We start from the raw sequence: 14,474 nt of genomic DNA on the forward strand, positions 1-14,474 counted from the left end.
GAATCAAACCCAGGATACTTGGATCAACATGCTGACACTCTATCCACTAAGCCAGTGGTCAGCAAACTCATTAATCAACAGAGCCAAATATCAACAGTACAATGATTGAAATTTCTTTTGAGAGCCAAATTTTTTAAACTTAAACTATATAGGTAGGTATATTGTTATTAACTTAACTAGAGGCCTGGTGCATGAAATTCGTGCATAGGAGTGGGGAGGGGGGAGGGGGGTTATCCCTCAGGCCAGCCTGCACCCTTTCCAATCTGGGACCCCTCAAGGGATGTCCCGCTGCCCGTTTAGGCCCGATCCTGGTGGGATCGGGCCTAAACGGGCAGCCGGACATCCCTCTCACAATCCAGGACTGCTGGCTCCCAATCGCTCGCCTGCCTGCCTTCCTGATTGCCCCTAACCTCTTCTGCCTGCCAGCCTGATCACCCACTAACCACTTCCCTGCCAGCCTGATTGATGCCTAACTGCTCCCCTGCCAGCATCTTTGCCCCTAACTTCCCTCCTATTTAGGCCTGGTCACCCCTAACTGCCCTCCCCTGCAGACCTGGTCTCCCCCAACTGCTCTTCCCTGCAGGCCTGGGTCCCACCCAACTGCCCTTCCCTGCAGGCCCGTTCACCCCCAACTTCCCTCCTCTGCTGGCCTGGTTACCCCTAACTGCCCTCCCCTGCAGGCTTTATCACCCCCAACTTCCCTCCTTGCAGGCCTGGTCCCTCCCAACTGCCCTCCCCTGCTGGCCATATTGTGGTGGCCATCTTGTGTCCACATGGGGGCAGGATCTTTGACCACATGGGGGCAGCTATATTGTGTGTTGGAGTGATGGCCAATCTGCATATCACTCTTTTATTAGATAGGATAGAGGCCTGGTGCAAGGGTGGGGGCCAGCTGGTTTGCTCTGAAGGGTGTCCCGGATCAGGGTGGGGGCTCCCTTGGGGAATGGGGCGGACTGGGTTAAGGGCCTGTGGTGGTTTGCAGGCCGGCCATGCCCCCTGGTGACCCAAGCAGAGGCCCTGGTATCTGGAATTTATTTACCTTCTACAATTGAAACTTTGTAGCCTGGAGCAGAGGCCTAGGCCAGCCAGGGCTGCAGAAGCTTTGCTTCCTCAATTGTGGAGGAAACCCAAGCCTCCCACTCTTTCCAGCTCAGTGGCTGCTGCCATTTCTGTTTAGATTTGTTTACCTTCTACATTTGAAACTTTGTAGCCTTGAGTGGAGGCTTAGGCCTGCAACAGCACACGGAAAGCTTGGCTTCCTTTGTTACCAGGGAAACCCAAGCCTCCCTCCTAGTTTTTCTGTGGCTGTAGCCATCTTGGTTGGGTTAATTTGCATACTCACTCTGTTTGGCTTGTGGGCATGCTTTGTGGGCGTGGCTTGTGGGTGTAGCTGAGTTAGGGTCAATTTGCATATTACTCTTTTATTATATAGGACTAGAGGCCCGGTGCACGAAATTCGTGCACGGAGGGGGGTTGTCCCTCAGCCCAGCCTGTACCCTCTCCAATCTGGGACCCCTCAAGGGAGCCAAGCCTGGGGCTCCCTCTGAGGCCAGCAGCCATTTGTGTTGGGGTTATAATTGAAACTTAAGCGGATGGGCCCGGCCAGGGTGTGCAGAAAGCTTTGCTTCCCCTGTTGCCGCGGGCAACCCTGGCCTGCTCTCTCAAGCTCCATTCTGCCGCCATTTGTTTGAATTTGTTTACCTTCTATAATTGAAACTTTGTAGCTTGAGTGGAGGCTTAGGCCTGCAACGGCTGGCAGAAAGCTTGGGTTCCTCTGTTACCTAGGAAACCTTGCTCTCTGTGGCTGTAGCCATCTTGGTTTGGGTTAATTTGCATACTCGCTCTGATTGGATGGTGGGCGTGGCTTGTGGGTGTGTAGGAGGTATGGTCAATTTGCATATTTGTCTATTATTAGATAGGATTAGGGTACTCCTAAGCTGGCCTAAGAGCCACACTCAAGGGGCCAAAGAGCCGCATGTGGCTCGCGAGTCGCAGTTTGCTGACCACTGCACTAAGCCAAATCAGCTAGGGCCTCAAGCTCTTCTTCATGAAACAAAAACCTGTTACAGATAAGTAATATAATGGCTGGGCACTAATATAATTGTCCACAAACCTTCTTGTCAAATTTGTAACTTCTAGGAAACAGCAACTCCATGTCCAGATACTGTTGCTTCAAGAATTCCAGCCCATCCCTACTTTAGAAAAATCGACAAACAGCCTCTCTGTTCCAGTCTCAAATGCCATTCCCGTGTCTTCTTGATATCAGACAGGAAGAGGCTTCCATACCCTAATGAGGCAGGGTCAACACCCTTAACAGCATGAAGTAGTTAAGGAAGATGACCTTCCTCCCTCATCAACCCAGAAAGATTCTAGGTATGGAAGTCTCTGAGGGGGGAAAAATGTTACAGGATTCCAGGGCCGGAGGAATAGGAAACTGATACAGGAAAGTTAAAACAAGGCCAAACAGTGGGCAATTTACATCCACCTTGTAACTAACAAACCATTATCTTCCCCAGCCAAGGACACAGAAAATGGTTTAAAAATCTCCCCAATGAGAGAATGTAGAAAGGGACTGGGAAAAGGGAAAGGGAAAAAGGGCCATTTTACTCCCTAAACAAAGAGCCAGCAGTCTCAAAGGCTTGGCAAGATAAAGTTGCAAGGTTCTTCTCCTGAATTTTGGGAAGGCCACAACAACAAAAAATTTTAAAGGACCTTGACAATTAATCTGTACCAAAATATTCAGCAGAGGAATTTTGAGACCTATACACAGGAGGGTATATTAATGCCTCAGACCTCCACCCAACTTGCTCTTCAAATTATTTGAGAGCCCTTCTGTGCTTCATAAACCAGATGTATAGGTTTGCTTGCTTTGCTTCTTTAATAAAGGTGCATGCTTTAATTGCTTTAATAAATTGGCTTTTCACAATATAGTCAAGATCTCTCATATAAATTCCCTGACTCAGGGGGCTGTTCAGTAACACCTCTCTGATGTCAGTGAGAGGTGCCTATAACATTCTCAGGACAGAGAGAAATAGTTATTATGGGACATGGTGCAAGTGTTAGCAAACACGATGACAGTGATAATTTTTGCAAATATATAAATGAGTCAAATCAACACAATGTTACATGTGAATTATATCTCAATAAAGCCGATGGTGAAAAAACAGGTGGAGTTCAGTGGGAGTTGAATTCTTCACTAGAGATAAGGAGCTTGCAAAAATCAGTGGAAATCAGACCCGAGCCCATTAGCTTCACATTAAGTGTAACTCCTCTCTGTATATAGGCAAAGTCAACTCCAGAGTATGCGTGAGCTAGGCATGGTCACATCCTTAATAATGACCTAACTAGGTCAGGCCCCCTAACAGCATAATCCTATTGTAGCCTCAACCCTCCATGTAGTGACTGGCTATTTTCCTTACCTTTTTCATGACCCTCTGTGGGGAGAGACCTACAGAGATGGCTAGAGTAAGCCCTGAAGGATAGTTTTCATCCTATCCCTATTCTCCCATTTTTAACAGTGAAAAGGCCTTTCTTTCCTTTGAGAACCAGGAGACTTTGCAGGTGATTCCTGGCACCAGGACCACCTTGGTGGCACTGTCCCAGGGAAGGAAGCTCTCAAGAGGCCATTTTATAGGAAAAGACCTAAAAGGTAAAAGCAGTTAAGATTCGTGATGAAGGCTAGAAGTGAAAAAAGGCCTCAGAAATCTAAAATGCTCTTCTCCTCTGAGGTGATAGCCCCTGAAGGGACAAGTGCTGGTGTCACAGGGACCTTCTGAGAACATCACTGCAGTCCAAAGCTGTGTTTCCCAGTGGAAACTGCCCATCCCACTGCCTCAGTGGTGAATGTTCCTGTCTCTTTAAGTTGTCACCCTTGGGCCCCCCTCCCTGGGCTTCCTGCCTGAGTTCTAAGAGGCAGGACACTTCCCCATGTGCTGGGAGGAAGAGCCTGCTGCACTCACAACCAGAGAACAGCGGTAAGTCAGGGTCTTCTGGGCCAGCCTCAGAGCCTGTCACTGATTCTGCAGGAAAGGTGAGTACCAGCAGGGAAAGGGAGCCAGCAGCAAAGTAGGAGCTGTGAGGACCAGAAAGAATTCAGTGCCTGCAAGAAGCTAGCTGAGTGAGCACCTCCGTTCTACTAGGTACCAGGAAAGGGAGTGGGATCTAGAAAGAGTAACTCCATACTCCCAGGTGTGTAAGAATGCCTGAGTTTCATACACAGCAGCTTCAGAAGCAGTGGCAAGCATCTCCTCCACCCTGGATGCCCACCTTCTTGCTCAGATTAAGCCCTCTCCTAATGTACTTCCCTAACAAGGAAGAAAGGAGTCTGCTCACTCTCCTCCAGGGGCCAAACAGGCTTTAGAACACTCCTCACCTGCATATCTGGCAAAGCAAAGAGATTTCTTTCTTTTTATTTTATCTTTATTGTTAAAAGTATTACATATGTCCCCTTTACTCCCCCAATGACCTCTTCTAGTCCACCTCTGCCCTCCACCCCAGGCCTTCACCACCCTATTGTCTGTGTCCATGCATACAAGTGGTTTGGTTGATCTCCTCTCACCCACCCACCCTCCCCCACCTTCCCTCTGAGGTCCAACAGTCTGTTCCACCTTTCTATGTCTCTGAAAATATTTTGTTCATTAGATTCCACATATGAGTGAGATCAAGTGATACTTATCTTTCACTGACTGGCTTATTTCCCTTACCATAATACTTTCCAGGTCCATCTATGCTGTTGCAACAGGTAAGAGTTCTTTCTTTTTTATAACTGCGTAGTAATCTATTGTGTAAATGTACCACAGTTTTTTTTATCCACTCATCTTCTGATAGGCAGTTGGGCTATTTCCATATCTTAGCTATTGTAAATCAAACTGCTATGAACATAGGGGTGCATATATTCTTTCTAATTAGTGTTTCTGATTTATTAAGATATATTCCTAGAAGTAAGATCACTGGGTCAAATGGGAGTTCCATTTTTAATTTTTTGAGGAATCTCCATACCATTTGCCACAGTGGATGTACCAATCTGCATTCCCACTAGCAGTATAAAAGGGTTCCCTTTTCTCCACATCCTTGCCAACACTTGTCATTTGTTGATGATAACCATTCTGACAGGTGTGAGGTGATAGCTCATTGTCATTTTGATTTGCTTCTCTTGGATGATTAGTGACTTTGAGCATTTTTTTCTATATCTCTTGGCCATCTGTAGGTCCACTTTGTAGATCTATCTATTTAGGTCCTTTGCCCATTTTTTAGTTGGATTCTTTGTCTTCCTTTTGTTAAGTTGTATGAGATCCTTTTATATTTTGGAGATTAACCTCTTATCGAATGTATTATTGGCAAATCTGTTCCCCATGGGCTCTCTTGTCATTTTGTTGATGGCTTCTTTTTCTGTGCAGAAGCTTTTTATTTTGACATAGTCCCATTTGTTTATTTTCTCCTTAGTTTCCATTGTCCTAGAAGATGTATTGGTAAACAGGTTGCTATGAGAGATGTCTGAGATTTTGCTGCCTATGGTTTCTTCTAAGGTTTTTATGGTTTCACCTCTTACATTTAAGTCTGTTATCCATTTTGAGTTTATTCTTGTGTATGGTGTAAATTGGTGGTCTAGTTTCATTTTTTGCATGTATCTGTCCAATATTCCCAACACCATTTATTGAAGAGACTATCTTTACTCTATTGTATGCTCTTGCCTCCTTTTTCAAATATTAACTGAGAATAGTGGCGTGGGTCAATTTCTGGAGTCTCTGTTCTGTTTCATTGGTCTATATGTCTGTTCTTGTGCCAGATCCAGGCTGTCGTGAGCACAGTGGCTTTGTAGTATAACTTGATATCTGGTATTGTGACTCCTCCAACTTTGTTCTTCTTTCTCAAGATGGCTGTGCTATTCAGGGGTATTTTTTGGTTCCATATAAATTCTATGAGTGTTTGTTCTAGATCTGAAAGATATTTCATTGGTATTTTAATAGGGATTACATTGAGCCTATAAATTGCTTTGAGTACTATGGACATTTTAATTATGTTGATTCTACCAATCCATGATCATGGTATATTCTTCCTCTTGTTTATACCTTTATCTCTTTTTTCAATGTTCTATAGTTTCCTGAGTACAGGTCTTTTACCACCTTGGTTAAATTCTTTCCTAAGTATCTTAATTTTTTTCTTGTAAGGGTAAAAGGGATTGTTTTTTTAGTTTCTTTTTCTGAGAGTTTCTTATTGATGTATAAAAATGGCATTGATTTCTGCATTAATTTTGTATGCTCGCTATGTTGCCAAATTCATTTATTAAATCTAGTAGTATGTTGATGGAGTCTAGGGTTTTCTATGTACAATATCATGTCATCTGCAAATAATGACAGTTTGACTTTCTCCTTTCCAATTTGGATGCCTTTTACTTGTTCTTCTTGTCTGATCACTATAGCTAAGACTAGTTCCTATTCAAGATAGGGATGCCCACTTTTGCTACTTTTGTTCAACATAGTACTGGAAGTCTTAGCTATAGTCAAACTGTCATTATTTGCAGATGACAAATAATTTCAATTTCAATTTTGAATGATAGCCTTGTTGGATAGAGGAAATGGTGTTAGTTTTTGCCCCTTGAGTATGGTGGTGGCTGCTGCTTTGTAATATCTGGTTTTTATTATGTTGAGGTATGATCCCTCTATTCCCACTTGCTGACAGTTTTGATTAAAAAAAAGTGTTGAATTTTGTCAAATGCCTTTTCTGCATCAATTGATATGATCATGTGCTTTTTGTCTTGTAATTTGTATATGTGAGATATCACATTTATTGATTTGCAAATACTGCATTAGCCTTACATCCCCAGAATAAATCCCACTTGGTCATGGTGTACGATCCTTTTAATGTATTGCTGGATCTGATTTGCTAATATTTAGTTGAAGATTTTAGCGTCCTTGTTCATCAGGGATATTGGCTTGTAATTTTCTTTGTAGTGTCTTTATTTGGTTTTGGAATTAGGATAATACTGTCTCATAGAAAGAGCTTGAAAGTGTTCCTGTCTTTTGAATTTTTTAGAATAATTTGTGGAGGATAGGTGTTATTTCTTCTTTGAATGTTTGGTAAAACTCCCCTGTGAAGCCCAGTCTGGACCAGAGCTTTTGTTTGCTGAAAGGTATTTTTTATTATTACTGATTCAATTTCATCAGTAGTTATCACACTATTCAGGTTTTCTGATTCTTCCTGATTGATTTTTGGAATATTATCTTTTTTAAGAATATGTCCATTTCATCCAGGTTACCCATTCATTCATAGTATTTTTTTTATGATCCTTTGTATTTCTGTGGCGTCAGTTGTTTCTTTGCCTACTTCATTTCTGATTTTGTTTGAGTTCTCTCTTTTTGTTTCCTGGTGAGTCTGGCTAGAAATTCATCCATCTTATTTATTCTTCCAAAATAACTAGCTCTTGGTTTTATTGATCTTTTGTATTTTTTTGTTTGTTTGTTTGTTTTATTTTGTTTTGTCTCTATGTCATTTATTTCTGCTCTGATTTTTATTATTTTCTCCCTTCTACTTACTCTGGGTTTTTCTTGTTGTTCTTTTTCTAATTATTTAAGTTGTTGGGTTAGATAACTTTTTAGAAGTTTTTCTTATTTTTTGAGGTATGCCTGTAGTGCTATGAACTTCTCTCTCAGGACTGCTTTTGCTGAGTCTCATAGATTTGGAGTTGTTGTATGTTCATTTTCATTTGTTTCCAGGATGGTTTTTTTTAATTTCTTCTTTAATTAATTTGGTAACCTATTCATTGTTTAACAGCATACTATTTAGCCTCCATGTGCTTGAATGTTTTTTAGTGTTTTTATTGTAGCTGATTTCTAATTTTATGACATTGTGATCTGAGAAGATGCTTGGCATGATTTTAATCTTCTTGAATTTGTAGAAATTTAGCTTGTGTCCAAACATGTGATCTATCATTGAAAATGCCCCATGTGCACTTAAGAAGAATGTATATTCCATAGCTTTGGTGAAATGTTCTGAAATGTCAATTAATTCCATATAAACTAGTGTGTAATTTAGGATCGTTATTTCTTTATTGGTTTTTTTGCTAGAAGATCTATAAAGTGATTGGAGTATTAAAGTCCCCTACTATGATTGCATTGCTGTTGATCTCTCCTTTTAAGTCCTCCAGAAGTTTTATTGTATATTTAGGTGGTCCTACATTGGGTGCATACATGTTTATCAGAGTAATATCTTCTTGTTGTATATATCCCTTCAGTATTATGAAGTGGCCTTCCTTATCTCTTGTTATGGCCTTCACTTTGAAGTCTATTTTGTCCAATATGAGTATTGCTACCCCAGCTTTTTATTTTTTTCCATTGGCCTGAAAAAATTTTTTATCCCTTCATTTTCAGTCTGTGTGAGTCCTTTATTCTGAGGTAGGTCTCTTGTAGTTAGTATATATATCTTGTTTTCTTCTCCATTCAGCTACCCTGTGTCTTTTTATTGGAGCATTTAATCTATTTACATTTAATGTTATTATTGATAGGTACTCGTTTGTTGCTATTTTTATTCTTTATGTCTGTGTTCCTTTTTCCCTTTCTAGTTCTTCTTTTTACAACAGTCCCTTTAACATTTCTTGCATTGCTGGTTTGGCAATAATAAACTCCATTAGCCTTTTTTTATCTGCAAAACTCCTAATTTTCAACTTCAAGTTTGAGTGATAGCCTTGCTGGATAGAGTAGTCTTGGATTCAGTCCCTTACTTTTCATTACTTTGTATACTTCATGACACTCCCTTCTGGCCTTAAAAGTTTCTATTGAGAAATAAGCTGATAGTCTAATGGGAGTTCCCTTATAGGTAACTTTCTGTCTCTCTTGAAATCTTTAAGATTCTTTATTCATCTTTAATGTTGCCATTTTAATTTTGATGTGTCTTGGTTGAGTCTTTTTGGGTTCATCTTTATTGGGACTCTCTGTGCTCCCTGGGTTGTGTGACTTTTTATTCCCTAAGTCAGGGAAGTTTTCTATCATTATTTCTACAAACAGGTTTTCTATTGCTTGCTCAGCCTTTTCTCCTTCTGGCATCCCTATTATGTGGATTTTATTGTTGTTGTTGTTTCATGTTGTCCTAAAGTTCCCTTAAACTCTCCTCCTGCTTTTTAAATTTTTTTTATTTGGTGCTCTGAATGGGTGTTTTTTCTACCTTGTCTGCTAATTCACTGATTTAGTCCTCAGATTTTTTTAGTCTATTGTTTAATCCTCCCATGGTGTTCTTTATTTCAGCTATGTTGTTACTGAATCCAATTGATTCTTATTTATTCTTTCAACCTTTCTTTTCATGTTGGTATAGCTCTCATTAAGTCCCTTAATATTCTCATTAACTTCTTTATTATTCATATTAATTTTCTTGTAGCTCTTACTGAATTGTTTGAGCATCCTTATTACCATTACTCTAAATTATTTATCTGAAAAATTGCTTGCCTCCATTTCATTTAGTTCCTCTTCTGGTGATGCCTCCTTTTCTTTCATTTGGGAGTTGTTTCTTTGTCTCCCCATTTTGTATTTGTTTCTATGTATTAGATCAAACTGCTATGCCTCCTTGAATTTTGGGGGTGGTCTTATGTAGCAGGTGTTTTGTGAGACCCAGTGGTGCGGTCTCTTAGATCTTCTGAGCAGGGTGTTCTAGGATAGCCACTAACTTGAGTTATTTGGGTTCTCCTGTTGCAGTTCGGTCTTAAATATTATTGTCCCATTCATGGATGGAGTCTCCTCTCAGGTTGGCTGACTATGTGGTTCATCCACAACCATGTCATGCAAGCTGTTGTGGAGGTGCTGACCAAAAAGAAGGAAATTCCCAAAAACAGGATGTTCAGGAAATCCTGGACTAAGTGAATAGACCAGGTCTCTTGGAGGTTTTACATATATGATCCTATGTGTTTTCCATTCCTCTATAACAGTATGTGTTTGTGACCCCAGATTTTGCTCTCTGAAACTTTCTAAATCCCATTCCAAATTCTTTGGGAAGTTCTAAAGGGCTTACCCACAAGTACTCTTGTTAAAGGCACCTCTCTAAGACACCAGAGTGGTGTTACTGGACAGCCCCCTGAGTCAATGGAAGAGGGCTGTTCCCAATCTTGATCCTTGTCTCCTCATATGAATGAATTTATGCAAGAGACTTTGACTGCGTTCTGAAAAGCCAATTTGTTAAAGCATGCATCTTTATTGAAAGAGCAAACCTATAAATCTGGCTTATGAAGCACAGAAGAACACTCAAATAATCTGAAGAGCAATTTGGGTGGGGGTGTGAGGTGTTATATACCCACCTGTTGACTAAATTCCTCTGCTAACTACTTTTGGTACAGATTAATTCTCAATGTTCCTGTTTTTACTTTGTTTTGGACTCCCCAGAATTCATATGAAGTGCCTGGCAACTTTATCTTGCCAAACCTTGAGAATGCTGGCTTCTCTGCTTACAGTGTAAAACTGCCCTTTCATCCATTTTCCCTTTCCCCCTCCCTTTCTGCATTCTCTCATTAGGGAGGTTTTTTAACCATTTGCTCTTGTATTCTTGGCTGGGAAAGATAATGTTTTGTTGGTTATAAGCTGGATGTAAATTGCCTACACTCTTTGGCCTTGTTTTAACTTAACTGTCTCAGTTTCCCTATTCCTCCTTCCCTGGAATCCTATAATACTGTGAGTTCCCTGTACCTTCTCATCTCCTATGGCCAGAACTCCTTGCATTAGCTATATTTCGTCCTTGCACTATCTCTGTGGCTCTTTCTCTATTTCTGCTCTGGTGTCAGTCATGGGATTGCGTTTATTTCCAGGGAAGGGCGGGGAGGGCATTACTTAAGTCTTTGGTAGTGTGGGGAGTTCCTGCAGATACACAAACACCTTTGGATTGAGGACCAGGCCAGCCCATCATCTAAGTCCTTTGGCCAGAGACAAGGTATTCAGCCTGCCTCATCCTTTGCTTCTTCTTGTGCGGTGCCAACTGGAGAGAATACAGTCACCTGTGGTAACCAGGTAGACAAGGTGAAGAGATGTAAATATAAATGGAAGGAGAAGCACAGACAGGACTCAGAAAAAGTGTCATGGAGGCTGAACAGTCATAGGTCTGAGAGCACAAGGCAGCTGGGAAAGGCCGGTTTCCGCTCTGGGGAGCATGTGATTGAGGGGTTTCATTGTCCTGAGGCTGGAGAGGCAGACTGAGGACAGACTGCACTGTGCACAGGGACTTGGTGAGCACAGAGTGTTTGATTGTGTTAAATGATGACTGATTTGGTGGAGCCACTTTACTTGGAGAAGCCTTAGCTTGGGGGCAGAATGTCAGGAATTGGAGGAGAGTGTCCCAGTCTCTCCGGGACACTGAACATATTTAGACACATTGAGACAGGACAGTGAGTGGACTTCCCAGAGCAGAGTCAGAGGCTGCAGAACACCTGGGACATAGGTTTTTTTCTCCAATTTCCAAAACAAAAATTCCAATTCTCTTTCTTATCAAAAATTCCAATTCTCTTCTCTTCTAAGAGAACCACCCTAAGTGTTCCCTTGTCTCTGCCAAATTTTCCAGTTCTCATGGTTTTCCAAAGTCTCCACCGGTTGCTGAATCTCCTAAAAAGACTTAGTATCTACAGCTTTGGTCACTAACATAGAATTAACTGGAAATTTTAATATCTAAAATTTTCTCACTGACATAGAGTGTTACAATCTCCCCTCTACCCTTTGCATTTGACATCCCTGAAAAGGCAAAACCAAGGTCATCAAACCCTCTCACAGTATCAGTCCAAACCCAGCCCAGGACCTTCCAAAGTTCTTCCCTCTATTCTGACATTCAGGGGAAACGGGAACCACAATTTTGTCACTGTTGTGTCACTAAGTCTTTGGATTTTGCCAGACACAATATAGGTTGTTATACCTATTTAAGGAATGAATGAATGAACAAATTGTGTTTGGGACTCTTTCAGGTAAGCATGGGAGGACGGAAGATGGCAAGAGATGAAGAAAGTGCCTATGGTAAGAATACGTGCACTGCATACTTGCCCCCAGGGGTGAGTTCTGGGAAATGAACAGAATGAAAGCAACTGAACAGAAAACCCCAAAAGGCTCGCTGAGGTGTCTGGAGTGAAAAAGCAAGAGCCCTGAGATAGAAGGAAGGAGGTGATCTCATCCAATCCTCTCAATACCCCAGAAGAAACTCCGTACTATTATTCCCATTTTTGAACAAAGGTTTAACACTTAAAGTACCTTCCAAGATGGCACAGCTGGCCAATGGTGGGACTGTGAGTCAAACCCAGAATGTCTGGGACTCCAGATAGCCCTTCACCCCCAGGCTACTGCCCCTTCCTGCCCATCTTCCCTGGGCTGGAATCTGGGAGAAGTATGGCAGAGGCCACTGAAGCCTCAAATAAGGACAGCTCTGCAGGGTGTGGACCACCAGGGATAATGGAGGTGAGGTCATGTCTGGAATGATGAAGGGGATCCCCTAGAGAAAGGCCCTCCAGATGTTGAGCATCTACAGATGAATATGGTGTAGCCAGGGTGACAGGGATACTTGGTGAAGATCCTCCTGAGTTCAGTAAGGCTTTGGTTGGAAAAGCAGAGTTGAGGCCCTGTTCTTCTTCCAAGGGCACCAGGGTCCAGGCAACCAGGATACGTTGCTTTAAGATTTGGAAGCTCACAGATGACTTGTCCTCCAGGTTCTGGAGACACCACGCAGGCCCTGCAGGAGTCCAGGCTGAGGCTCATCCTGGTGGGGAAGACAGGGGCTGGGAAGAGCGCCACCGGGAACAGCATCCTGGGCTACAGGCACTTCGTCTCCAGACTAGCAGCCACCTCGGTGACCAGAACCTGCAAAGTGGGGAGTCGAAAATGGGGCAGGTGGCACTTGGAAGTCATGGACACCCCGGACCTTTTTAGCTCCCTGGTCCCCAAGACAGACCCGGGGTGCCAGGAGCGAGCCCGCTGCTACTTGCTGTCGGCTCCTGGGCCCCATGCGCTGCTCCTGGTGACTCAGCTGGGCCGCTTCACTGCGCAGGACCAGCAGGCTGTGAGCGCGCTCAAGGACCTTTTTGGAGACAACGTGGTGAAGCGCACCATCGTGCTGTTCACGCGCAAGGAGGACCTGGCTGGCGGCTCGCTGCAGGAGTTCGTGCGCGACACGGACAACCGTGCACTGCGGGCTCTGGTGGCCGAGTGCGGGAGCCGTGTGTGTGCCTTCGACAACCGGGCGATGGGTGGGGAACTGGAGGCCCAGGTGCAGGAGCTGCTAAAGCTGGTGGAGCGCCTGGTGCGGGAACACGAGGATGCTCCCTACTCCAACGACGTGTATCGCCTGGCGCAGGAGCTGGCCTTCTCCAGCCCCGAGGAGCAGCTGAGACGGGTGGCAGAGAGGCTGGCAGGCCGCGTGTGGGGGCGACAAAGGCGAGGGCTGCTGGGCCGACTGTGTGGGTGGGTGAAGGCTTGGAAGCTGCGCACAGCCACACTACTGGGCATCCTGTTCCTGCTTTGGGTACTGCTCTCCAGACACTGGTCCCAGGCCGTGGACGAGGTCCGTCCTGAGTGACAGAGTGTATCTAAATAGGACTTGGAACCATTCTCCCCTGGTGTCCGTGCCTCCGAGGCCCACAGGTTTTCCTTGTGTCCCTCACTGGCAGTAACTTACCAATCCAAAGACAAAAATCCTGCCCGCTCCCATCTCCCCCCAAACCTGCCCATGGGACCTGGCCCTCCCTGAGCTGTTCTTACTGGAGCCCAACAAGTGTTGCCCTTGCCTGTTTTCCACTGACCTCAGGCTGCTGTCCCAAGTCCTGGTATCATCCCTGGTCGCCCCAGGGGACCAAGGACCAGAGCCAGCACAAAGCCTCAGTCCAGACCCATTTATTTCAATTTGAATTGCATGAATAAAGCTTTGGTTGTGTGTTAAAAGAAATCAATATTTGTAGATGTTTGTTCATCTGCCTTATATGACCATTGAACAGACACTGCTCTGTCATTCCCTTCTGCAAAAACCACGCACCCAAATGCACACACACATTGGGGTGACAAGAAGACAAGACACTGAACTGTCCGTCTGTCCCAGGAAGGAACACCTCCCCCTCCGTCTCCATTCAGACCCCTTCACAGTGTGAATGCAGAGTCTTCTATAAGTCCAAGAAAACTTTAACCAGAGACTTGAGTCTCTAGGAGCCATTGAGGCACTGTGGAAAGTGTACTTCCAAAGAGGAGTTTTCTCACTGGCTGATACACTCATAGGGTGAGAGTATGCTTTTCAACTCAGGGGTAAATAAAAAAAATTAGGAGATTTGGAAATTTTTATTTCAATCTCAAAAGAAAAGGCAAACAGGTCATTGTGAACTAAGTATTGGTGGTACAAGGTGGGGAAAAGAGTCCCGTGCAGACCTGGGGGAGTCCACTCTCTGACCCAGGTAAAATGAGCCAGGTTAGCATGGTTCACCTGTCCACCCACACTTTCTCTGTCCCAGCATCTCCACCTTCATATACAAACTCAATACTGCTGGG

General features: G+C 43.6%; 1 protein-coding gene across 4 annotated transcripts; it reads left to right on the forward strand.

The window, feature by feature from the left end:
* Positions 1-3,945: 3,945 nt before the first annotated feature.
* GIMAP1 (GTPase, IMAP family member 1) lies at positions 3,946-13,824 on the forward strand (the record flags this gene model as incomplete). 4 transcript variants are annotated; one of them, XM_079786248.1, is made up of 4 exons in its annotated part: positions 3,946-3,974; positions 4,719-4,741; positions 11,921-11,969; positions 12,653-13,824. In XM_079786248.1, 3 exons carry the CDS (start codon positions 4,727-4,729, stop codon positions 13,516-13,518), a joined length of 930 nt encoding a protein of 309 aa, XP_079642374.1. In that variant the 3' UTR covers positions 13,519-13,824. The 4 variants fall into 4 exon arrangements, with proteins under 4 accessions (XP_079642374.1, XP_079642373.1, XP_079642375.1 ...); XM_079786247.1 differs by having other exon boundaries at positions 3,972-4,030; XM_079786249.1 differs by lacking the exons at positions 3,946-3,974; positions 4,719-4,741 and adding an exon at positions 4,008-4,030.
* Positions 13,825-14,474: the final 650 nt, after the last annotated feature.

Source organism: Cnephaeus nilssonii (assembly GCF_951640355.1).
Source record: "Cnephaeus nilssonii genome assembly, chromosome: 12".
Lineage (NCBI taxonomy): Eukaryota > Metazoa > Chordata > Mammalia > Chiroptera > Vespertilionidae > Cnephaeus > Cnephaeus nilssonii.